Consider the following 26,682-nt stretch of genomic DNA (forward strand, 5'->3'; position numbering starts at 1 on the left):
CTTCTTCAGGCCGATTTAAGGCTACAACCTCTGAGACGGACAGTCCAGTGCCCTCAATGATAGACCACCACTGTACCCAGTGCTCCATTTTGTTGGTAAAATGTCCTTGCCAGCAGGAACTCGTAAAGAGGCACTCGATCCTGAGACATCACATTGTCACCCTTATTTGTCCATTGACAAGATACATTGCGATAATTTTTGTTTTTATTGGATTCATGACTAACCACATACACACCAATGAATACCATTGTTTTTTTTTCTCCAATACAGCAGCATAAATGGCGTGCTCCAATTGGCGTTCATTTACTGCAAGTTGGTTGAAAGAAGTACATTTTATGCATAAATCTAAAGCTTTGAAGTTGAACACAATGATCATTTTGAAACATTGTATGGATATTAACATGAAGTATGAAGCACGTGACCACAAATTGTTCTGCAATTATATAAATTGATAACTCTGCCTTTTGGGTATAAACAGGGCCACATACACGAGGTGTGTTCGTAAAGTTATATGAATGAGGTGCTAAATAGCCTCGGACGTGCTGTTTTATTTCTTGAATACAAGTACAGTATATGTAAGAAGTAAGATTGTTTTTAACCAATCATATATGGCTCTTCTGATGAACCATACTATGTTACAGTGTCGTCATTGCCGAAGCAGTTTATTGGCAAGGGTTACACTAGGTGGTTTGCCATTGCTTCCGAGCAGTAGTCAATCAAGCAGGAATTTGGAATTTGTTGATAGTGTGATTTTTGCCAGTGACGTCACACAATGAACTCACCTTGATCCAAATGGTGGTCTTACAAAGAGAACCGTGCATGTTGAGCTTGGATTCCGATTCCATCATCATTAGCAACTTTGAAAGTTCTCAGTACGTTGAAACTGATCTGTGGGATTGTGAAGGAACTGTTGGAGACAAAATTAGTGATGGAAATGCTTTCAGGGGAATTATGGAGCCATATAATTTTGAGCCTTGAGTTGGTCTTATGTTTACTACAGATTGGTAGGTATGTTTTTCCGTTCAATTGAAGGTTTATCAAGGATTTTATATTAATTGATGTCAGTTATATTACTCCAGAAGAAATATGGTACGACAAAGCACGGACTTCAACCCAGGCACATTCGGACACCACCAACCAAATTGGCGATGAATGCTTTGTCCCACCTACACATAACAGGATCATCCAGTTTAATACTTTCCCGGGACGCCATTTGTGTCTGTGGTCATGCCGTGTCGTGTTGACGTTTCACCCCGGTGGAGGGGCTTTGCAGGGGGATGGTGTTGGGGTGTGGCAACTGTGGCATGATCATGGGTATTGGTAGCTAGTGTGACGATTGATGGGGAAATGGCGCTGTGGATGGTCTAACAGTTTTGAGCGACAGCTGTTTCTTCTTTCTGCTTCATCGTGAGGATGGCATCCTCTCTCAATTGTGGCGGAATACCACCAGATCTAAAGCCACCTCTGTTTTTCATAACAGTGCTCCGTAAAATGTTCCGAGCACAAAAGCAAACATTTTGTAGGCCTGATCCACACTCGGGTATTTTGGACAAACCTTCTCCAATTTCTGGCAACCCTCAGATATTTCGGCCATTGGTGTAGCATGAAACCATCTTGGTTCGTATTACAACCAAGAAGGAAGCATCGACCTGGCATATTTGTGGAAATTTGAAAATTAATCGCTTTTTGAGTTGAATCGTACCATAATTGTAAACAACACAGAAGTGGCGGTTGACTTCATGGTGTGACGTCACGGATAATTGTGAAGAAGAAGATTTCGACTTCTTATTACAAAATTACCGACTACAAGTCGGAAAAAGACACATTGTATCTATTTTGTTGGGGGTATCAAAGGATGGATTTGCACCAAGGTGGTCTGAGCGTTTGGGTTCCCCTTTAACATCCACCAACTAATGTCGTCAGACGGGACGCCCAGTTTAATGTCCAACCGAGGGACGGCACACACATTGATGAGCCTGTGATACACCAGGATGACAGTTTGTAGCTGGGTTACAGGGTCAGGATTCAAAGCTAGGCTAGACAGCTTTGAGGTGAGTGCATACCTGTAGACATGTTAAAGATGCCATGGTATATTTTGCCGAGAGTCGGTGAGATATTATCAGCGCATTGAACAAATGAAAAAATTCCCATCCTGATTGACTGCTGTGTGGCATTGGAAAACGACCCAGTCAAATCCATGCCAAGACACTGCTTTGGCAACACCGACACTAGAATATGATACATTTGGTTGATTGAAAATTAAAACCACATATTGGATTCTTGGATCAATCATACAACATTTTGATAGCCCCACATACACATATATGAACCGTTGGAATGTCATGATGATGATGCAACCCACAGGGCCCAAATCAAGGTTATTCTACAATCTTGTTGAACCCACCTCAGAAAACTGCCATAATGGCTTTGTTTCTCACCCACTTCACATCCACTTGTCCCTATGCTCATCTGTCTCTGCCATAAATGGGACTTTTGGAGATTATTTTCACACAGTATACAGATGTATACTGTTCTACCAAAAACCACGTATATATACCACGTTCTCCCAAAATCAGCCAAAATTGGCTAATTGTACATTGGATTATGTAACGTTGCAGACCCCGCTATATTGCTGATGAGGCCGCTCGACATACCTGCCACCAGAAACTGTCACAGTAGATTCATTCGGAATGAAGGATTGATTTAAATGGTGTAAAAACCATGGCCAGCCAGGTATAGGTACAACTGCCTCGAGTTTGGCTTTACCGAGAAATCATAAAATAAGATAAAAATAAAGAAAATAAAAGCAACTTTTTTTTTGTTCATGAAAATAAGTCATATAAAGGTAATGTGCAGATAAAATAATGGATCAAACAGGTGAAGGAAGGAATCAATTGTAGTTGTAGAGCACGATTTTTGTCGTCCGTGGGAATTTTCCTTCCCTGAAGTCGGGCAACATGGAACAACGCGCCACTGAAGCTTGGAAAAGCAGCTTCGGTGGAGGAGTCCGTGCAAGTTTAACGGCACTTTGTGTGCCAATTAAATTTTCATTCGTTCGTTGGTGGCAAACGTTGCACAAATACCTCTGAGGGATGAACACGTTGATCTCCACTGCTTGCCTGGCTATACAACTTGTTTCTTGAGGTCATTGTACGCTTCAAGTCGAGCAAGCGCGTATTCCTGAAAGGTACAGCAAGGTAAGTCAATTGTGCACATTTGTATCGATGGCCTTTTGTCATTCTTTGCTTGTATTGGGTTACCCATAAAGCACTTCTCCCTCGTGTTGGGTTTTTATAACATTAAACAGACTAAGTGGGTGCCAGGTGGAGTGATAATAGCACTCAATTGGACCAAATTGGCCTCCGATGGCTTGCTAATAAATTCTGCCACTTCCCGACGCAGGTGGGCCACAGACATGTAACAGGTTTGCCATACTTGGAAGAGTCTTGCTGCTAATGATTAAAATGTAGGGTAAAGTTACGAGGGTGTGCTGAAAAGTAATGCCTCCTATTCTTTTATCGAAAATAGTTGTAAATATTTGAATGAAACAAACATATATTAGCATCAATCTTTATTTTACTATGGTGTATACTTATTTGTCAACATAATCACCACTGTGGTCCACAAGTATAATTTTGCCATAATCTGAATAGTTTTTTTTGATGCCTTCACCAAAGAATTATGTGGGCATTCTCCTGACTCAACCAGCGCTTCACAGCGGCCTTCACATGACTGAATGAATGAATGAATGTTCTCCACGAAGGTGTTCCTTTTGTTTGTGGAAGAGATGAAATCTGACGAAGCCAAGTCGTGGCTATTGATCCTTGGAGACGGTACTCCACTGACCATCTCTTACTTTTAGGATTGTAATGCTGCACTCAACTCTCCTTATCTTGTCAGTCATCCAACTCCCATCTCCAGTCATCTCATCCCAACTCCCATCTCCAGTCATCTCATCCCAACTCCCATCTCCAGTCATCTCATCCCAACTCCCATCTCCAGTCATCTCATCCCAACTCTCATCTCCAGTCATCTCATCCCAACTCCCATCTCCAGTCATCTCATCCCAACTCCCATCTCCAGTCATCTCATCCCAACTCCCATCTCCAGTCATCTCATCCCAACTCCCATCTCCAGTCACCTCATCCCAACTCTCATCTCCAGTCATCTCATCCCAACTCCCATCTCCAGTCATCTCATCCCAACTCCCATCTCCAGTCATCTCATCCCAACTCCCATCTCCAGTCATCTCATCCCAACTCCCATCTCCAGTCATCTCATCCCAACTCCCATCTCCAGTCATCTCATCCCAACTCTCATCTCCAGTCATCTCATCCCAACTCCCATCTCCAGTCATCTCATCCCAACTCCCATCTCCAGTCATCTCATCCCAACTCCCATCTCCAGTCATCTCATCCCAACTCTCATCTCCAGTCATCTCATCCCAACTCTCATCTCCAGTCATCTCATCCCCAACTCCCATCTCCAGTCATCTCATCTCAACTCCCATCTCCAGTCATCTCATCTCAACTCCCATCTCCAGTCATCTCATCCCAACTCCCATCTCCAGTCATCTCATCCCAACTATCATCTCCAGTCATCTCATCCCAACTCCCATCTCCAGTCATCTCATCCCAACTCCCATCTCCAGTAATCTCATCCCAACTCCCATCTCCAGTCATCTCATCCCAACTCCCATCTCCAGTCATCTCATCCCAACTCCCATCTCCAGTCATCTCATCCCAACTCCCATCTCCAGTCATCTCATCCCAACTCTCATCTTCAGTCATCGCATCCCAACTCCCACAGCTCAATGGAATACTGTTCCCCCCTCTGGGCCGGTGCTCCTGCCTCACACCTCGCTCGGCTTCACGCTGTTGAAACCAAAGCTTTCAGAATCATTGGAATCTCCCGTGATGAAGCTAACTCCGAGGGCCTTTCACTCATTCCTTTTGGTGAGGTTGGTGGTCTTTCTGTCTTCTACCGACTCCTCTCCAGCCTTGCTCCCCCAGCTCTCTCTGGGCTCTGTCCCCCAAATATTCCTACAGGTCGTACAAAAGCTGCCAGCAACCCTCTTATGGTTGAACTGCCAAAATCAAGACTCTCTGCTCATCTTCACTCTTTCATTCCTCTTTTCTCCCACCTCTGGAACAAACTCCCTCACTCTCTTCAATCCCACTCCTCCCTCCAGGTCTTTAAAACAGCTGTTCGCCACCATCTCTTATCTTCCCCCATCCAAAACCTTGATCTTTTCTACCCCCGTTAATTCACCCGAGATCCACTTTTCTGAAATACCGACTTATTGCAGTGTCCATGTGTTTTATACCTCCCCCACCCCCCACCCTCCCCACCCTCCTCCCCCCAAGCCCTCTCCCTCCCACAGATCTCCCATTGTCCCTGCTCTCAAATGTTTTACTTGTGTGCTTCCCTCTCTCTCCCCATCTTGTCTCCCACTCCCTTTATTGTGTGTCTTGTGTCCATTTTTTTTTTTTTGTGATTAATGTTAGCTCTAACACAAGCCTCGATCTTGCATACAAAAAAAAAAAAATACTCCAATCAGACATCCCAACTCCCATCTCCAGTCATTTCATCCCAACTCCCATCTCCAGTCATTTCATCCCAACTCTCATCTGCAGTCATCTTATCCCAACTTTCATCAACAATCAGACATCCCAACTCCCATCTCCAATCATTTCATCCCAACTCCCATCTGCAGTCATCTTATCCCAACTTTCATCTCCAATCAGACATCCCAACTCCCATCTCCAATCATTTCATCCCAACTCCCATCTCCAGTCATTTCATCCCAACTCCCATCTCCAGTCATTTCATCCCAACTCTCATCTGCAGTCCTTTCATCCCAACTCTCATCTCCAATCAGACATCCCAACTCCCATCTCGTCATTTCATCCCAACTCTCATCTGCAGTCATCTTATCCCAACTTTCATCAACAATCAGACATCCCAACTCCCAACTCCAATCATTTCATCCCAACTCCCATCTCCGGTCATCTCATCCCAACTCTCATCTTCAGTCGTCTCATCCCAACTTCCATCTCCAATCAGACATCCCAACTCCTATCTCCAGTCATCTCATCCCAACTCCCATCATCTCATCCTAACTCTCATCTTCAGTCGTCTCATCCCAACTCCCATCTCCAATCAGACATCCCAACTCCCATCTCCAGTCATCTCATCTCCAGTCATCTCATCCCAACTCTCATCTCCAGTCGTCTCATCCCAACTCTCATCTCCAGTCATCTCATCCCAACTCCCATCTCCAATCAGACATCTCAACTCCCATCTCCAGTCATCTCATCCCAACTTTCATCTCCAGTCATCTCATCCCAACTCCCATCTCGTCATTTCATCCCAACTCCCATCTGCAGTCATCTCATCCCAACTCCCATCTCCAGTCATTTCATCCCAACTCCCATCTGCAGTCATCTTATCCCAACTTTCATCTCCAATCAGACATCCCAGCTCCCATCTCCAATCATTTCATCCCAACTCCCATCTCCAGTCATTTCATCCCAACTCTCATCTGCAGTTATCTTATCCCAACTTTCATCTCCAGTCATTTCATCCCAACTCTCATCTGCAGTCCTTTCATCCCAACTCTCATCTCCAATCAGACATCCCAACTCCCATCTCCAGTCATTTCATCCCAACTCTCATTGCAGTCATCCTATCCCAACTTTCATCAACAATCAGACATCCCAACTCCCATCTCCAATCATTTCATCCCAACTCCCATCTCCAGTCATTTCATCCCAACTCTCATCTGCAGTCATCTTATCCCAACTTTCATCAACAATCAGACATCCCAACTCCCATCTCCGGTCATATCATCCCAACTCCCATCTCCGGTCATCTCATCCTAACTCTCATCTTCAGTCGTCTCATCCCAACTCCCATCTCCAATCAGACATCCCAACTCCCATCTCCAGTCATCTCATCTCCAGTCATCTCATCCCAACTCTCATCTCCAGTCGTCTCATCCCAACTCTCATCTCCAGTCAGTCATCCCAACTCTCATGTCCAGTCGTCTCATCCCAACTCCCATCTCCGGTCATCTCATCCCAACTCTCATCTCCAGTCGTCTCATCCCAACTGTCATCTCCAGTCAGTCATCCCAACTCTCATCTCCAGTCGTCTCATCCAACTCCCATCTCCAATCAGACATCCTAACTCTCATCTCCAGTCATCTCATCCAAACTCCCATCTCCAGTCATCTCATCTCAACTCCCATCTCCAGTCATCTCATCTCAACTCCCATCTCCAGTCATCTCATCCCAACTCCCATCTCCAGTCATCTCATCCCAACTATCATCTCCAGTCATCTCATCCCAACTCCCATCTCCAGTCATCTCATCCCAACTCCCATCTCCAGTCATCTCATCCCAACTCCCATCTCCAGTAATCTCATCCCAACTCCCATCTCCAGTCATCTCATCCCAACTCCCATCTCCAGTCATCTCATCCCAACTCCCATCTCCAGTCATCTCATCCCAACTCCCATCTCCAGTCATCTCATCCCAACTCTCATCTTCAGTCATCGCATCCCAACTCCCACAGCTCAATGGAATACTGTTCCCCCCTCTGGGCCGGTGCTCCTGCCTCACACCTCGCTCGGCTTCACGCTGTTGAAACCAAAGCTTTCAGAATCATTGGAATCTCCCGTGATGAAACTAACTCCGAGGGCCTTTCACTCATTCTTTTTGGTGAGGTTGGTGGTCTTTCTGTCTTCTACCGACTCCTCTCCAGCCTTGCTCCCCCAGCTCTCTCTGGGCTCTGTCCCCCAAATATTCCTACAGGTCGTACAAAAGCTGCCAGCAACCCTCTTATGGTTAAACTGCCAAAATCAACACTCTCTGCTCATCTTCACTCTTTCATTCCTCTTTTCTCCCACCTCTGGAACAAACTCCCTCACTCTCTTCAATCCCACTCCTCCCTCCAGGTCTTTAAAACAGCTGTTCGCCACCATCTCTTATCTTCCCCCATCCAAAACCTTGATCTTTTCTACCCCCGTTAATTCACCCTAGATCCACTTTTCTGAAATACCGACTTATTGCAGTGTCCATGTGTTTTATACCTCCCCCCCCTCCCCCTACCCTCCTTCCCCTACCCTCCTCCCCCCAAGCCCTCTCCCTCCCACAGATCTCCCATTGTCCCTGCTCTCAAATGTTTTACTTGTGTGCTTCCCTCTCTCTCCCCATCTTGTCTCCCACTCCCTTTATTGTGTGTCTTGTGTCCGTTTTTTGTTTTTTGTGATTAATGTTAGCTCCAACACAAGCCTCGATCTTGCATACAAAAAAAAAAAATACTCCAATCAGACATCCCAACTCCCATCTCCAGTCATTTCATCCCAACTCCCATCTCCAGTCATTTCATCCCAACTCTCATCTGCAGTCATCTTATCCCAACTTTCATCAACAATCAGACATCCCAACTCCCATCTCCAATCACTTCATCCCAACTCCCATCTCCAATCACTTCATCCCAACTCCCATCTCCAGTCATTTCATCCCAACTCCCATCTGCAGTCATCTTATCCCAACTTTCATCTCCAATCAGACATCCCAACTCCCATCTCCAATCATTTCATCCCAACTCCCATCTCCAGTCATTTCATCCCAACTCCCATCTGCAGTCCTTTCATCCCAACTCTCATCTCCAATCAGACATCCCAACTCCCATCTCGTCATTTCATCCCAACTCTCATCTGCAGTCATCTTATCCCAACTTTCATCAACAATCAGACATCCCAACTCCCATCTCCAATCATTTCATCCCAACTCCCATCTCCAGTCATTTCATCCCAACTCTCATCTGCAGTCATCTTATCCCAACTTTCATCAACAATCAGACATCCCAACTCCCATCTCCGGTCATCTCATCCCAACTCTCATCTTCAGTCGTCTCATCCCAACTTCCATCTCCAATCAGACATCCCAACTCCTATCTCCAGTCATCTCATCCCAACTCCCATCATCTCATCCTAACTCTCATCTTCAGTCGTCTCATCCCAACTCCCATCTCCAATCAGACATCCCAACTCCCATCTCCAGTCATCTCATCTCCAGTCATCTCATCCCAACTCTCATCTCCAGTCAGTCATCCCAACTCTCATCTCCAGTCGTCTCATCCCAACTCTCATCTCCAGTCAGTCATCCCAACTCTCATCTCCAGTCGTCTCATCCCAACTCCCATCTCCAATCAGACATCTCAACTCCCATCTCCAGTCATCTCATCCCAACTTTCATCTCCAGTCATCTCATCCCAACTCCCATCTCCAGTCATTTCATCCCAACTCCCATCTGCAGTCATCTTATCCCAACTTTCATCTCCAATCAGACATCCCAACTCCCATCTCCAATCATTTCATCTCAACTCCCATCTCCAGTCATTTCATCCCAACTCTCATTGCATTCATCTTATCTCAACTTTCATCAACAATCAGACATCCCAACTCCCATCTCCAAACATTTCATCCCAACTCCCATCTCCAGTCATTTCATCCCAACTCTCATCTGCAGTCATCTTATCCCAACTTTCATCAACAATCAGACATCCCAACTCCCATCTCCGGTCATATCATCCCAACTCCCATCTCCGGTCATATCATCCCAACTCCCCTCTCCGGTCATCTCATCCTAACTCTCAGCTTCAGTCGTCTCATCCCAACTCCCATCTCCAATCAGACATCCCAATCAGACATTCCCATCTCCAGTCATCTCATCTCCAGTCATCTCATCCCAACTCTCATGTCCAGTCGTCTCATCCCAACTCCCATCTCCGGTCATCTCATCCCAACTCTCATCTCCAGTCGTCTCATCCCAACTGTCATCTCCAGTCAGTCATCCCAACTCTCATCTCCAGTCGTCTCATCCCAACTCCCATCTCCAATCAGACATCCCAACTCCCATCTCCAGTCATCTCATCCCAACTTTCATCTCCAGTCATCTCATCCCAACTCTCATCTCCATTGTCTCTCAGCACTGACAAGGTCGTGCTGCCCTCTTGACTAATGTAGCATGGGGACGTCTCGTGTCAGAATCACGAAACATCGCACCCAATCATGGGAAGAACTAATGTGTCATCTCCAGGCAGTCATCCCAACTCTCATCTGCAGTCGTCTCATCCCAACTCCCCCCATCAGTCATCTCATCCCAACTCCCATCTCCAATCAGACATCCCAATTCTCATCTCCAGTCATGTCATCCCCAAATCCCATATCCATTGTCACAGTGGCCGTTGTGATGACATTTGTTTCTTCTCCTCCACTGCCAAACTCTGGAACTCTTTACCTTCTCATGTCTTTCCAAACACTTATGACCTTCCCTTTTTCAAAAAGCAGATTTTTTACTTCCTCAAAAGTGTAGACTTCGGTGAGGACTGTATAATCCATGATTGGAGCCTTCCACGTTAACCCCCCCCTCCCCCTCCCATGGAGCCCTTTAACTCTGCTTCACACCATAATCTCATAACCTTTTCCATTTATACCTTTGAGCTCTGTTGCACAGGTGGACCCTGCCTCCCACTGTCTCCCCTCCTTTTGACACACCACTCCTCTCCATGCTGTAATGGCTTGTATACGTATCTGCCTGTTATATTTACTCCATCAGTCAGTTTACCCTGTACCATTCAACTTCTGCATGAGCCTCACCGCAAGTATTATTTTTTTAAATCAGGTGAAAGTCCAAATTAGTGTAAAGCATCGCATGACAATTTAATAAAGATGTCAGGTAAACTGTTTGCTTGATTTGTGGATATAATTTCATCGACATATCTCGATTAACATCACCTTTGTATAAACCCATCATTAGAGTTGCAAGCTATTTTTACCTCTGCCACCAAAGATGGATGGAGGTTGTTTTCACCCCTGTCTGTCTGTCTGTCTGTTTGTTCGTTTGTGAACAAGATATCTCAAAACGTTGTGGACAGATTCGGACGAAATTTGGCAGAGACGTAGTGTATGTGACAAGAACGAAATGATTAGATTTTGGTTAAGATCAGGATTCGAATCCGGCTACTAGAATTTTTTAATTGATTCTTCACCATTGGGAGATAAGGCAAAAAACGATACATAGCAGGATATCTCAAAAAATTGTGGATGGACTTGGACGAAACTTGTTGGACAGGTTGTGTGTCTGACAAGGAAGAATCGATTGAATTTTGGTGAAGATCCAGCTAATATAATTTTTTTAAGTGATTCTTCACCATTGAGTGATATGGCCAACCAGGCGGATGTATGCGCTCTGCTGAGTGCCTTCTAGTGCTACTTATGATCATTACTCCTGCCAGGGAGTAATGCATTCGATCGTGTGTGTGTGTGTGTGTGTGTGTGTGTGTGTGTGTGTGTGTGTGTGTGTGTGTGTGTGTGTGTGTGTGTGTGTGTGTGTGTGTGTGTGTGTGTGTGTGTGTGTGTGTTCGTGTGCTTGTGAACAAGATATCTGGAAAAGTTCTGAACGGAACGGATCTCTCACCCCACCCAAACCTCCCCTCCCTCACTGGGAATTTAGATTGATTTACATAAATCACTTAAAACAATAGATTCATGACTTTTCTTCGTGATTTTTTTCAAACAAACAAAGCTTGCATTTCAACCACAGTGGACACCGCAAGTGTTATGTTAAGGTTTGGGCTGCCTGGATTGCAGCGACAGTTGGATCTGGATCATTGTTCTGGAAAGGTAGAATTGCTTGATGCAAAAAATGTAATGTCTTTATAATCACAAGTACTGTACTTTCATTTTGTAATTGAGATGGAAATGCCCCAGCTATTGCTTTTGCTTGGAATATGTGGCGGAAAGAGATTGGTCGCACGTTGTCGTTTGGATTTGGGATGAAAATTGTGAACCCAAATTCAATTCTGCATTACATGCTGGACAATATTGTTACGTTTGTAGGTGGTAGGCAGTGATTACCTTAGAGCCAGGTAGAGTGTATAGATAAGTGTGCTCCGATTGTCGTGAAGAAGAAGAACCACCTCGATGTACTATAAGTAGGGACTTTGTATTAGACCAGACTGTCGGGTTAAGTTTTCGTCCCCATTATGAGTGGGGTATGTTAATTAGCTCAGGGATTATGGGTAATTGTCACTTGTACATCGTTACCTCTGTAATTTATTTCCTATGTCCCTTTAGGCACTGCGCCATAGACACGGAGCCAGAATCTCACATTTAAAGGCCTTAATAAAAAAACATACCGGAAGCCAAGACATTGAGCGCTGCCGCTGACGACCCTTACTTTGGAGGCACACAAAGGTCGGGTAGGCCGAGGCCACGCCCCGAGGAGCCGTGATTGGGTGGGGTTTTTGATTGACGGTAAGGACTGGAAAGGAGCAACTCGCTGATTGTTGAAGCACGACTGATGACGTCAGCGCGGCATGTACAAAGTCGTTCGGAGCGGCGGACATTTTCCCTTTTCGTTCTTGATGTCAAAGCGAATGGTTGTGCTTGCTCTGCACGGGGAGGCTTCATCGTGAACGGCCGCATTCCAAGACTTTGCTGGTGGTCGTGAAGAGGCGGCAGAACCGCGGACGGAGAGCTGCAGTTTTCCAGGCAGGAACGGCGGGTGGACAAGTGCTGCTGGCTCGCTGCAGTGCGAGACACAGCGAGGCCTGGGTTCCCGCCAAAGAAACGGCGGTTCCCACCAACGAACGGGCGGTTCCCGCCGATGCACTGGGCGATTTTGACGACCCCTGACGAGACCCCACTAGCGATCAGAGTTAAGTGCACACACACACATTTATGTTTGGTTATCCTTCCCTTTCGTCTGTTTGTGGAGACATCCCGTTGAGGAAATCTAGTTTTTAGCGCATTTTCTTTGTGCTGGCATTTATTTAAATACACCTGTTATTTTTGGACATTTTAAATCCGTCTTCGTTTGAATTATTTTTGGCAGGTTTAAGGACTGCCGGTGGGATCCGTGAAGGTAAGCGCTCCGGTCCCCTCCCCCCCTCCCTCTTGCTCCCCCACGCGTATTTTCCGCTATATTTTTGAACTGAACGCTTCGGAGTTAAAACTCGTTTGGCCTTCTGTACTACCTAAAGGTGTTCACCAAGGGTAGTCACACGACGATATACTTTCCTGGCTACATCTCAAACTTCTCCGGAATTTGCTGTCTTTACCTCTCTGATCCCTCATCAACATTCCTGAGAGCAAACTTGCAGCCACTTTTTTATTGCTCAAAAGCATCTATTCAGAATGTTTTCAGTAACAGTTTGTGACATATCGAGGCCAGCAATGTATGAAGTATGTCATTCGAGAAATAATAAATATCCACTGTGACAGAATTTTCATCAGTTGCAGTCTTTGGACAGCCACTCCACTCCTGGCATCATCTATCATCCCTTTTTCTGATTTAAACTCATTGGTTCATCTCGTGACCATAGCCTAGGTGTCCCCAACGAAGATGGTATCGTTTTCCAAAATTGGCTTACTGCAGCATTATGCCTTTGTCAGATGTTTTACCACGGCTTGATCGATCTCCAATTTTTCCATATTTATTTGTTTATTTTGTTTCGGCCTGCTAAACCCAGTAAATCGTTGTCCAGTACCGGGTTAGGTTCCTGGAAAATGGTGTGTTCGTGTTCCCACAAGCTTAAGACCTTGTGGGATAAATGGAGATAGGGGGACGAATGTGGCCACAAAATGTAACATACGGCCAAATACTTAATACGTTGTTTTGTTTTTTTAAATAAAAACCTCAGAATATCAGTTTGTGTGTTTGTACAGATGTCCTTCATAAGGACGATTTGAGTTGGGTTTAAAGGCCAATCTTTTAACAAGAATGTGTGTTCACTATTGTCTATTTTTGAGGATAAAACGAACTCGAAAAACATTTTGCATAAGAGTAATTATGTCTCTTCTGTTGGAATTGTAGACGGTGGCTTGCAAACCGAGCCTCAAGGGCAGTGTATAGAAACGTTTTTTATATAACAATAAATACAAGGCGCAGGGAGGTGAAATGTCCTGCACATGTGCAACGCATGCAGAGTAAAATGAGTGTTCATTTACATCCGTATGATGTCCAATAAATAAATATAAGCACACCTGCCACAAGGCCGAGGCTTCAGACTTTGGCACGCTCACGAGGCTGCACCGTCGAATAAACTGTTTCAACCCGTTATATTTGACGGGCTTTTTACTCGTATATATGTGCATGTACAATTGTTCAGTCACGTGAAAAAGTAAGTACACCCCATGTAAAGTTTTGACTTTTTCAACATATAGCTATTTGATCTTCATTTCAACAATATTGATTGATAAAGGTGATATAATATAATAAATATCATGAAACATTTACATTTTGTAGTCCATTGTATAATTTAAATAAACATAAAGGCAAATTTCGCATGTGGAAAAAGTAAGTACACCCCTACATTTATCACTACTTCAAATACCTAAAATTAGAATCAGGTGCACCAGCTCAGGTGCAAATGATTAGACCATCGTTAGAGAGGATCTTGGAGGAACCCGTCTTATTTAAACCTCAGACATTTAGTTTGGTTTGCTCTTTGTTGTTGAAGTGTGCGGCATCACCATGCCTGGATCAAAAGAGCTCTCTGAGGCCTTCAGAGAGAAGGTTATGGATGCCTGCGAGTCTGGGAAGGGATTTAACAAGATCTCCAAGCAATTTGAAATCAATCATTTGACTGTCGGGAAGATCATCTACAAGTGGATAAGATTCCAAACAACTGCCAACTTATTCAGGCCAGGCCGCCCCAGCAAGTTCAGCCAGAGAGCAGACCGCAAGATGCTGAAAGAAGTCTCTGAGAACCACAGAATGTCATCACGGGACCTACAGGTAGCTCTTGCCACTGTTGATGTCAAAGTGCACGAGTCTACCATTAGAAAGAGGCTGCACAAATTTGATCGACATGGGAGGTGTGCCAGGAGGAAACCTTTGCTGTCCAGAAAGAACATCAGGGCAAGACTAAAGTTTGCCAATGAACACTTAGGCAAAGACCAGCACTTCTGGAACAATGTGCTCTGGACAGATGAGTCAAAGGTAGAGCGATTTGGCCACAGTACCAGAAGACATGTTTCGCGAAAACCAAAGACAGCATTTGACCACAAGAACCTGATACCAACTGTAAAGCATGGTGGTGGAAATATTATGATTTGGGGCAGCTTTGCTGCATCAGGGCCTGGGCAGCTCACCATCAGAGAATCCACTATGAATTCTTCATTGTACCAGAGGGTGCTTCAGGATAATGTGAGGCCATCTGTCGGAAAGTTGAAGCTCAACCGAAGGTGGACCTTGCAACATGACAATGACCCTAAACATACCAGTAAATCCACCAAGGAATGGCTGAAAAGAAAGAAATGGAAGGTTCTGGAATGGCCAAGTCAAAGCCCGGATCTAAATCCCATCGAGATGTTGTGGGGGGATTTGAAACGAGCTGTGCATGCAAGAAACCCCTCAAGCATCGCACAGCTGAAAGAATTCTGCATGGAGGAGTGGGCAAAAATTTCTCCCAGTCGATGTCAGAGACTGGTAGACAGTTATAAGAAACGCCTACTTGAGGTTGTTTCTGCCAAAGGGGGCAAATACCACCTATTGGAGCCAAGGGTGTACTTACTTTTTCCACATGCGAAATTTGCATTTATGTTTATTTAAATTATACAATGGACTACAAAATGTAAATGTTTCATGATATTTGTTATATTATATCACCTTTACCTGTCAATATTGTTGAAATGAAGATCAAATAGCTGTATGTTGAAATAAGTTGAAAAAGTCAAAACTTTACATGGGGTGTACTTACTTTTTCACATGACTGTACGTACACACACGCTTGTAAGGTGGGGTGTTAATTGTTTGAGGCCAGGAGATCACCGCTGTCGATGTACGTGTCGTAGCATGAAAAGTTTGTATTTGAAGTCGTCGGATGCATTTACACAAAAAAGAAGTCCAGGACCATCCTTGAAAGACTTCCACTCCTTCTAGATGTACTGTACGTTCTGTTACCAATTTTGTTGGAGAAAAGCCTTTGTCATCAGCATTGAACAACTGTTTCGGGGCATACCTTTTTCTGTTATAAACTCCAGGAAGTCAGGCTTGAATGAAAAGTGCGTATGGTGTACTCGTTCACATGATACTCATGGCGGTGCAACGCTACACTCATCCCGCCACTTGACATGTCTAAAATCACGATTTTCTCTGCTGGCGTCTTAACCTTACGGAATGTATTCACTCCCCAACCACTTGGAGAGGCTTGTCGTTTCTGTGCCGTATTGAATTTCAGGGTACAGTATGCAGATAAATAACGTTGAATAAAGAAATCTCCTGGGCACAAGCTCACTCAAACGTGGCAGCTGAAAACAGCGTAGGTGGTACGAGATGGCGGGAGAGGTCACCTGTGTGCATGACGTGGTCAAAGCGCCACATTAAGAAGCACTTATAATCAATCGATGAGTGTCCCGTTTATTTCCACACATAAGCAAATCAGCGTTGCGAAAGTCCAAGTTGAACGAGGGTGTACTGTCTTCTGAACATATCTGAACGAAAAAAATTAAGTTTAAAACCAATTGTACATGTTAACTCGATATCTGCGATCACCAAGGGAAAGCCACCCCCAGCACCCATTATCCAATGATGGCCATATTCTTTTTGGACCACCATTTGACCTTGACCTCTAACTCAGAAGGGTATGATGCAAATTAAGTGTACATGTGGCCTGCTCTATCTTATCTAGGCTATCTGGAGGGCAATTTCGTTCTGATCAGACAAACCTTCGTTTGAGTTATGATGAAACATATTAAAATACAACAGGCATTTTAAGGCCATTTTCCCTGCAAGAGCGGGGGTTAGCCTTGCGGTCCCCATGACAATCTTCTCCATTTTGCCCTATTTTCTGCATCTCCCCTTGTTAACCCCCTTGCCCGCATTTCTTCTTCCACCATCTTTAGCCAAGTCTTTCTCGGTCTTCCCCGTCCTCTACTTCCTTCTACATTCATTTCCATCACTCTTCTCAACCAGTCACTTTCATCCTTCCTCAACACATGACCAAACCATCTCAACCTGTTTCTCTTCACAGCATCAATCACAGGCTCTATTCCCATCATCTTTCGCAATTCATCATTTGTCTTCCTCTCTCTCAATGATACTCCACACATCCACCGAACCATTCGCATTTCCACCCTTTCCAGCCTTCGTTGCTGCATATTGTATATGAAACATATTAAAATGTTGATAATTATTTAGTCATGACCTTAAACATCACGTCAGGGTTAAAAAAAAAATGACAACTTACCGCATACTTTGTATTCCCATTATTGATGCAAAATTTCATTCCAAAAATCCCACTACCCACCCTGTCTGCCTTTGTGTGTTTATCTCTCTCTCCCCCCACATCACCCCCTCCCTTCCTTCTTGCATCCCTCTCTAATAAATGTCAGTGGTGATTTGAGGACCACTTGTGGTGAGACCATTGGAATAAAATGCTGCAAATTATTCAGTCATGCACCAGTCTACTTAAAAACGTTTTAAATTTAAGCATTTTTTCAATGTGGGCGATTGAAAAAGGCCTTTGAATTTGGAGCTCACAATCTATTTCACAAAATGCTCAAGAAAGCAAAACTAGAGCGAAGTCCATGGCGTACCATCACAAATCCCCGTTTCCTACCTAAAGCAAATTTGAAAGATGGCATAAACGTTCCACCAGGACTGACCCAATAACAAATTAAGTTAACTAGCAACGGTACCCGCCCTATGGGCAGGGCTTCAATTGTGAGGCCCAATTGAAAAGGCAAAATATCAGAAATTGAAGGTTTTTATTTTATTTTAAACGATTTATATAAACATCCGTTAAATCATATCACACGCAAATCATCAAAATCTAAACAGTATTTGTAGAATTTCAATAAAAGCCACATCACTGTTCATATCGGTAAATATTATTCCATCGTGTTTCAAATTTGGGCAATGGGCTCTCCAATATTCGATGTGTTCACGGTTTGAATTACGTAACGTAACGTTTGTGACGATGTTGTGACGATGTTTGTGTTCAGGTAGTGTTTGATGTGACGATGTAAACGTGATTTCGTAATGCTTTTCGTTTTTATTTTCGTAATCGTTTAATGAACGTTTAATGTTTCATGAACGTTTAATGAGCGTAAGAATGAGTGTAATGATCATTAAATGAATGAATGAATGAATTTAATGAATAATTTCGATGCGAAGCGAAAGACGCCTCAGAGCTGTCACATTCACAATCGCTATGTCGTATGCACTCCCGATACGTGTTTCCTTCAACAACAATTCAACAACAACGTCAAACTGCGCAAACGCAAACTGCGCAACATGCGTTGAAGTTGTTTCAACAACAACATCGTCACAATGAACGTTATGCGAACACGAATGTTATGCGGGAGTCCAGACCTGAGAATGCTGGAGACCAAAGCTGAAATTGGAAAAACTAAATACCCTATTTTACTCCAGGGGATCCCAGGATTAACCACCCAAAATATCGTTGCGATCGGTTCAGTCGTTTTTGCGATACCTTCGAACTGACAGACAGACAAGACAGACGGACATTTGGTGAATTATAGTAAGATTGCTTTTCCCATTTTGACCCCTGTGACTCCGTCCACACTCCTGGGGAATGAACCAGGTGTCAAGTTTTAAAAAATAGTTACATATTTAATTTGTCTCCCAATGTTGATTGCATATCGAAAGTTTCATTTGAAAATGTGTCCGTAATTGCATTTTTTGTTTTTTGACACCTCCAGGGGTGCAGGGCCAAAAATGATACTGCTCTTGCACCTTCTTGCCATGTGATGATCATAACCACCAAATTTGGTAAATTTTTACACATCCGTTTAGGAGATAGCACGGCAGACGAACAGATTACAACATCCCACCATTTATTTTTATTTTTTTCAAAAAGTGTGGGGATAATAAACAAGTACGTACCATATAACCAAAATTAATGGTGGAGATGGAGGCTTGAAGAATGGACCACAGGCACCAGAAAAAGTGTGAAGCCAGGGCATACCTGGAGAAAAATACGATAGTTTAAAAAGAATTCAAACAACGTTGGATATCTGCAGCGGTGAGAAAAAGATTGTGAACCCTTTCAAATTTTCTGTATTTCTGCATAAATTCGACCTAAAATGTCATCAGATCTTCATCTAAGTCCTAATGATAGATAACGAGAACCTTATTAAACAAATAGCACACCAAAAAAAAAATCTACTTTTTCATTTAATTAATTGAGCAAAATGATCCAACATTCAATTTCTTTGTTGGAAAATGTATGTGAACCTTAAATTCAGTAACTGGTGGCACCACCTTGAGCAGCAATAACTTCAACCAAACGTTTCCTGTTATTCTGGATGTTGATGTGGACCTGCACATCGGCTTGGAGGAACTGTGGCCTATTCCTACTTGCAGAACTTTCTTGCATGAAGTGCTCGCTTCAGGTTCTGCCACAACATTTCAATTCGGTTAAGGCCTGGACTTTAACTTGGCCATCCTAAAATGCAAAATTTATTTTGCTTCACCCACTCTGTTGTAGATTTACTTGTGTGTTTAGGATCATAATCTTGCTGCATGACCCACTTTCTGTTCAGCTTCGGCTCATGGACGGATGCCCTGACATTCTCCTGTAGAATTTGCTGGTACAATCCTGAATTCATGGTTCCGTAAATGATGGCAAGCCGGCCGGGTCCTGAGGCAGCAAAGCAGCCTTCACGGTTGGGATGAGGTTCTTACGTTGGAATGAAGTGTTTGTTTTTCTCCAAACATGTTAATTTAAGCTAAAAAGTTCCACTTTCGACTCATCGACATCTGTCCACAGAACATTCTTCCAATAGCCTTCTGAATCATCTAGGTGGTCTTTGGCAAACTTGAGACTGGTGGAAATGTTCTTCTTGGAGAGCAATCGTTTCCTCCTTGCTATCCTTCCAGGCACACCATTCGGTTCAGTGTTTTCTTGATGGTGGTCTCATGAACACCGACATTAGCAATACAGGAGAGGCCTGCAGATCCTGAGACATTACCCTGGGGCTTTTTGTGACCTGGTTTATTGTACGGCTTGCTCGTGGAGTAATTTTGTTGTTCCTGAAAAGAGTAACAATGGTATTTAATTTTCTCCATTTGTACATTATCTGCCTTACAGTGGATTGGTGGAGCACAACATCTTTAGAAATGGTTTTTGTAACTTTTTTTTTTTTCGGTATACAAGATGGAGGCTCGTGAAAGAGCTAACATTAATCATACAAAAAGTCAAACCGACACACAAAACACAAAATAAGGGGAGCGGCAGACAAGATGGGGAGAGAGGGGGAAGGACACAAACACAACATTTGAGAGCAAGGACAGCGAGAGAACTGTGGGAGGGGCTTGGGGGGAGGTGGGGGAGGTATAAAACATATATGGACACTGCAAGGACTTCCAGGAAAGAAGTTGGAATTTCAAAAAAGTGTATCTGGGGTGAAAATTAGTGGGGGTAGAAAAGATCAAGGTTTTGGATAGGGGAAGATAAGAGATGGTGGTGAACAGCTGTTTTAAAGACCTGGAGGGAGGAGTGGGATTGAAGGGAGTGAGGGAGTTTGTTCCAGAGGCGGGAGAAAAGGGGAATGAAAGAGTGAAGGTGAGCAGAGAGCCTTGATTTTGGCAGTTTAACAATAAGAGGGTTGCTGGCAGATCTTGTGCGACCTGTTGGAATATTTGGGGGACAGAGCACAGAGAGAGCAGGGGGAGAAAGGCCAGAGAGGAGTCTGTAGAAGACAGAAAGACCACCAACCTGCCTGCAGTGAGTGAGTGAAAGGCCCTCGGAGTTAGCTTCATCGCAGGAGATTCCAATGATTCTGAAAGCTTTTGTTTCAACAACGTGAAGTCGAACTAGCTGTGAGGCAGGAGCACCGACCCAGAGGGGGAACAGTATTCCATTGAGCTGTGGATGAAAGTCTTGTATGTGGTGAGGAGCTCAGGTGTGCCAAGGAAGGACTTCGCACGACGGAGGATGCCGAGACGGCGACTGGCTTTGGAGGCCAGCTTGGAAATGTGGTTTTCCCAAGAAAGATCATGGCAGATAGTGAGACCCAAAAGCTTGAGCGACAGAACTTCTTGGAGAGGATTGTTGAGAAAGTGGATGGGAGGGTTTTCCAGTTGGTCTTTTCGGAGAGACACAGTGAGAGTGTGAGATTTCTCAGGATTGAAAGACATGTTCCACTTGTTTGACCAGTCTGATTTTGTCCAGGTCTGCAGAGAGTGAGGAGGCTGCAGACTGCCGATCTGAGGGATGAGGAATCAAGCGGCAGAGAGTGGAGTCATCAGCAAAGAGATAGAGAGGATTTTCCAGAGAGTCGGAGATCATTGATGAAGACCAGAAAAAGCACAAGGCCCAGAACACTACCTTGGGGAACTCCAGCCAGAACAGGAAGGGGAGATGAGAGAAATCCATTCAGGGCCACACGTTGACTACGACCAGAGAGGAAGTCCGCAAGCCATGCGTGGAGATTTCCATGGATACCATAGGAGGAGAGTTTGGTGAGCAGAGCTGGGTGCCAGACCGTATTGAAGGCACGTGATATGTCAAGGGAGACAGCTCTGATTTCCTGTTTGGCATTGAGGACCTCCATCCATTGTTGAGACAGCAGAAGCAGCATGTCCAGAGTAGAATGACCTGGTCTGAATCCAAATTGATGATCGGAGATCAAGCCATTGGAGAAGAGGAAGGATTTGATATCCGAAGCAATGATGGATTCCATGACTTTGCTGATAATTGGGAGCAGGCTGATTGGTCTGTAGTTGCAAGGATCTGTTTTTGCACATTTTTTGTGTGAAGCGGTAATGTTTGCTGATTTCCAAGATGCTGGCAGATGACGTTGAGCAAAAGAGAGGGTGAAAAGAACAGAGAGAGGGTGAGATAGAGTGGCAGAGCAGGATTTTAGGACCTGTGGGCTGATGCCATCTGGACCAGTTGCAGAATCAAAGTCGGGGTTTGACAAAAACTTCTCCATCTTGTCAGGAGAGGACACAGAGTCCAGGAGCAGTTGGGTTCCCCGCCACCAGGACGAGGCTCAGGTCTATCATACCGGAGGAGGGAGTAACCAGGAGGAGATATTAAGGAATCAGAGACATCTTGAAGGAGGAAAGTTTCTGTTGAGCAGATCAAGTCTGGATTGTCAAAAGCAACCTGATTGGAGAGATCAATCGGGTTTGAGCGAAGGCCCCGGATGTTTGAGGTCCATACCGTTAATGAGGAGAGAGGAGGAGCATCGGGTGTAGGACAGGGGAGGGGAGGGTTAGGGTCAGATGAAGGATGAGAGGGGGAGGTAGGGAGAGCAGTTGATCGTGTGTCAGAGATTACAGAATAGTTACAAGAAAGGGAAGGATGAGGAGGACGAAAGGTTTGATGGTGATGGGATGAGGCACAGTGAGGGGTTGTTTGAGGAGGGGCAGAGGAAAGTAGAAGGTTGGGGGAGGTGGAGCTATGAGATAGAAGGGAGACGAAGTGAGGAGGAGTCAGCTTTGAGGAGGATGGGGTTGAATTGGAGGGGAGATTTGAAGGGAAGGGGTTGGGGGCGAGTTTTTAAGGGGAGGGGGGGAGTTTAGGAGGGGAGGGGTAAGGCGGGAGTTTAGGAGGGGAGGGGCAAGGGGGGAGATTTTGAGGGGAGGGGCAAGGGGGGAGTTTAGAAAGTGGATGATTCATGAAAGACGAACATTTATAGCAAATTGGGTTTATTGTGATTTTCAAGTTAGCGATCCATTTAAGAACGGTGGAGGAGGGGTGGAATGAATGAGAATTTAGAGCATGTAGTGAGAAAGAATTACAAGAGATTGAATTTTTTTTGAAGTGGAATGAGTTGAAGAGGAAATTGAAAAGAGCCTTTTAAATGGGAAGAAAAACAGCGTGTTGTAATATACCACTGAATAAAACACTGCAGGGGAAAGTTTAAACATATTTATACAGAACCGTGAAGAACAATCTTTTATTCACAAAAATACCAACGGGGAGAGGGCCTAGAGGGCCAACCACGAGTCACTTGAACAGGGCAAAAGGTGGAAGGCAAGGAGATAATGGGGGCGGGGCAACACAGCGCACGTGGACAGAAGCACACGATGAGACAAAAGCACACACGATGAAACACGTGGAGAAAGGGAAGTAAATGTTGTTTTTTTGTTGTTGTTTTTGGGGGGGGGGGGGGTTAAAACGTTAGATAAAAAGTAGATGTTCGGGGGAGAAGGGAAAAGTCTAAGAAGCAAACAAAAACAGCGAAGGAAGAAACTTAAGTGAACAAACTTCGACGGGGGAAGCCTGAGGCTACAAGGCCGCACACGCCAGGCAAACAGAAACGATTAATTTATGAAAGATTAACACCGAGAATCTTCCTTGGGACACTATAGGTACACACACCGAAAGATAAATACAGTTTCGACAAAAATACAATTGTGAACAATTATTACTTAACTTCGAAACGTGGAGACCGTGTACAGCTTCGAAAAACCGTGACGTCGCCCACAAGATCTCGCGATGTTTTCCAAATCTGGATGATGTTTCTGGGGAATTAACCCTTTGCAGACCGATGAGCATCGACAACTCTTTCTGAGGTCCTCAGGAATCTCTTGATGGAGGCATGACATCCTTCCACAAACCTATGTGGTGAAGACCAGACTCTGATGATGCCAAACAAAGTTTGTTTTTCATGTAGGGCAGGGCCACACACACTCCTGATTGTCATCTCATTGATTGCAACACCTGAATGTAATTACCCCCTTAATTGAGCTAATTAACCTAGAGGTTCACATACTTTTTTTCTGACAAAGAAATTGAATGATGGATCATTTTGCTCAATAAATAAATGAAAAAGTAGATTTTGATGTGCTATTTGTTTAATCAGGTTCTCTTTATTATTAGACAAAGACCTGATCACATTTTAGGTCAAATTTATGCAGAAATACAGAAAATTATAAATGGTTCACAAAATTTTTCTCATCACTGTATGGTGTCAACTTGATCGAGTAATTCTGTTTTTGAAATCAGCCCTGGTTCACTTCAAAATCCTGTTTGGTGGCATGCTATCACCTCTGGGAAGTGGCAACGGTTGTATCTCTGGTTTGTACCTGTTCACTTCAAGAAGCATTCTGTCCATGTCAGCATCCCCCAGATTTTCGGCGTGATCTCCATACTCTTTCAGGTAAGCCATACAAAACCTTAACTGCACACAAAACAAGCGTTTGAATAGCGGACTGGCCTGTTTAGCATTCCCATCTGAACTGAGGGCACACGATGTCAGGAACCCAGGTTCAAATCCCAAAAACTACCTTTGTCTTTTGGTATATTATCTACTACTACTCATCATCATCATCATCATCATCATCATCATCATCATCATCCAATTCAAGAAGTGTCTTTGTGTGTGTTTGTTTGACTTCCATGAACTCCTGAACGGAATGAGTTGAAAACTTGTGGTTGTACTCAGCGTGACGTGGGTACGGTGGTGTGTGCAGATGAGGTGCACAGTAAGGTTGTAGGGGATAAATTAGTGGGGGTGGACACCAATTCTCTCTCTATGAATGTGTACCCAGAGGGGGTATTGCAAGTAATGATAGCATACATCAATTCTGTGTGACTTAACCTGTCTGCATTTGTGTGTGACTTAACCTGTCTGCATTTGTGTGTGACTTAACCCACACAAATTTTTGGCAGAATTAATCCACCCGCATTTTTGAGGCAATCAACCCACCCACATATTTAGGCAAATTAACCCGCCCGCATATTTTGGGGAATTAATCTGCCAGCATTTTAGGGGGAATTAACCTACCTGCATTTCTGGGGGAATTAACCCACCCGCATTTTAGCAGAATTATCCTGCCCGCATTTCTGGAAAATTAACCCACCCGCATTCCTGTGGGAATTAACCCGCCCGCATTTCTGTGGGAATTAACTCGCCCGCATTTCTGTGGGAATTAACTCGCCCGCATTTCTGTGGGAATTAACCCACCCGCATTTCTGTGGGAATTAACCCGCCCGCATTTCTGTGGGAATTAACTCGCCCGCATTTCTGTGGGAATTAACCCACCCGCATTTCTGTGGGAATTAATCTGCCCGCATTTCCGTGGGAATTAACCCGCCCGCATTTATGTGGGAATTAACTCGCCCGCATTTCTGTGGGAATTAACCCGCCCGCATTTCTGTGGGAATTAACTCGCCCGCATTTCTGTGGGAATTAACTCGCCCGCATTTCTGTGGGAATTAACCCGCCCGCATTTCTGTGGGAATTAACCCGCCCGCATTTCTGTGGGAATTAACTCGCCCGCATTTCTGTGGGAATTAACTCGCCCGCATTTCTGTGGGAATTAACTCGCCCCGCATTTCTGTGGGAATTAACCCACCCGCATTTCTGTGGGAATTAACCCGCCCGCATTTCTGTGGGAATTAATCCGCCGCATTCCTGTGGGAATTATACCGCCCGCATATTTTGGGGAATTAATCTGCCAGCATTTTAGGGGTAATTAACCTACCCGCATTTCTGGGGGAATTAACCCACCCGCATTTTAGCAGAATTATCCTGCCCGCATTTCTGGAGAATTAACCCGCCCGCATTCCTGTGGGAATTAACCCGCCCGCATTTCTGTGGGAATTAACCCGCCCGCATTTCTGTGGGAATTAACCCACCCGCATATTTTGGGGAATTAATCTGCCAGCATTTTAGGGGGAATTAACCCACCCGCATTTTAGCAGAATTATCGTGCCCGCATTTCTGGAGAATTAACCCGCCCGCATTCCTGTGGGAATTAATCCGCCCGCATTCCTGTGGGAATTAACCCGCCCGCATTTCTGAGGAATTAACCCGCCCGCATTTTAGCAGAATTATCCTGCCCGCAGAATTTTCCCACGCCTGCACTTCTGCGAGAATTAACCCCGCGCCTGCACTTCTAGTCCCAGGGCGGGTTCTTCACTACGTTGTGGTAATTCACAATAAAGCACACTGGTGTCTTCTGATGTCTTTGCCCAATCTGTGATTTGCGTACAAGCTTCACTATTAGCCTGAGATAAATATGTCAAACTAAATAAAAAGTTTTCTATGTTAAGAAGAGGGTAACGACTACCTGTTGTTCTCTACTGGGGTAGTTCTTTGTGTTCACTTTGTAGAATGGCCACGCGTTGTGTGTGTAGTCGTACATCCATTCACAGAAATGATTACCGATGTCAAATCCCCTGAAAGAACGAGGTTTAAATTCACAACAGGGTTAAAATATATATCAGTACAATAAATACCCGATATCGTTTTCCCTTAGAAATCAATTTTCTTTCTTCCATGATGAGCGTTCATTCATTAAGAATCCCGATGGGGATAACAAAATCACTCCTTGTACTTCATTCATTCCAGATTTGGCCTCCATCTCACCTTTTGAATTTCGAATTGAAGAACACATTCAAGCTTTTACTTTTTCAAGCCATCAATAAAAGTGTCCGAAAATGTCTGTTGACCTATTAAACAAGCAAAAGCAGTAGCACTTTTATTTATTTCATAGGGTACCTCTCATAGGCAGCGTTTTGGGTGTCCATATCAAATTGCTCTCAAGGTGGGAATACACTGGCAAACCCCCACAGAGAATGTCTTTTGGAGTTGTGTACAACCTTAGTTCTACACAACACAACCTGCATACATTGGCAGACTTCACAAGGACTTATATGTCCCCCTGTTTTTTGTACCTT

The 26,682-nt window shown here is 44.4% G+C and overlaps 1 protein-coding gene across 5 annotated transcripts in view; it reads right to left on the reverse strand.

The window, feature by feature from the left end:
• Positions 1-190: 190 nt before the first annotated feature.
• LOC137423118 (choline kinase alpha) overlaps positions 191-26,682 on the reverse strand; it is a 59,676-nt gene continuing 33,184 nt past the window's right edge. For 4 of the 5 annotated variants that reach the window (XM_068109948.2, XM_068109947.2, XM_068109949.2 and 1 more), the window contains 4 exons: positions 26,073-26,181; positions 24,084-24,178; positions 18,927-19,008; positions 191-3,180 (listed from right to left, as the gene is read on the reverse strand). In XM_068109948.2, the coding sequence (XP_067966049.2) occupies positions 3,124-3,180; positions 18,927-19,008; positions 24,084-24,178; positions 26,073-26,181 (343 nt within the window). In that variant the 3' untranslated portion in view covers positions 191-3,123. Of the gene's footprint in view, positions 3,181-18,926; positions 19,009-23,153; positions 23,616-24,083; positions 24,179-26,072; positions 26,182-26,682 lie in introns of those variants that run through there. The other variant, XM_078774684.1, reaches the window with a different exon arrangement.

The sequence above is a fragment of the Myxine glutinosa genome, chromosome 3 (assembly GCF_964187855.1).
Source record: "Myxine glutinosa chromosome 3, kmMyxGlut1.1, whole genome shotgun sequence".
NCBI lineage: Eukaryota > Metazoa > Chordata > Myxini > Myxiniformes > Myxinidae > Myxine > Myxine glutinosa.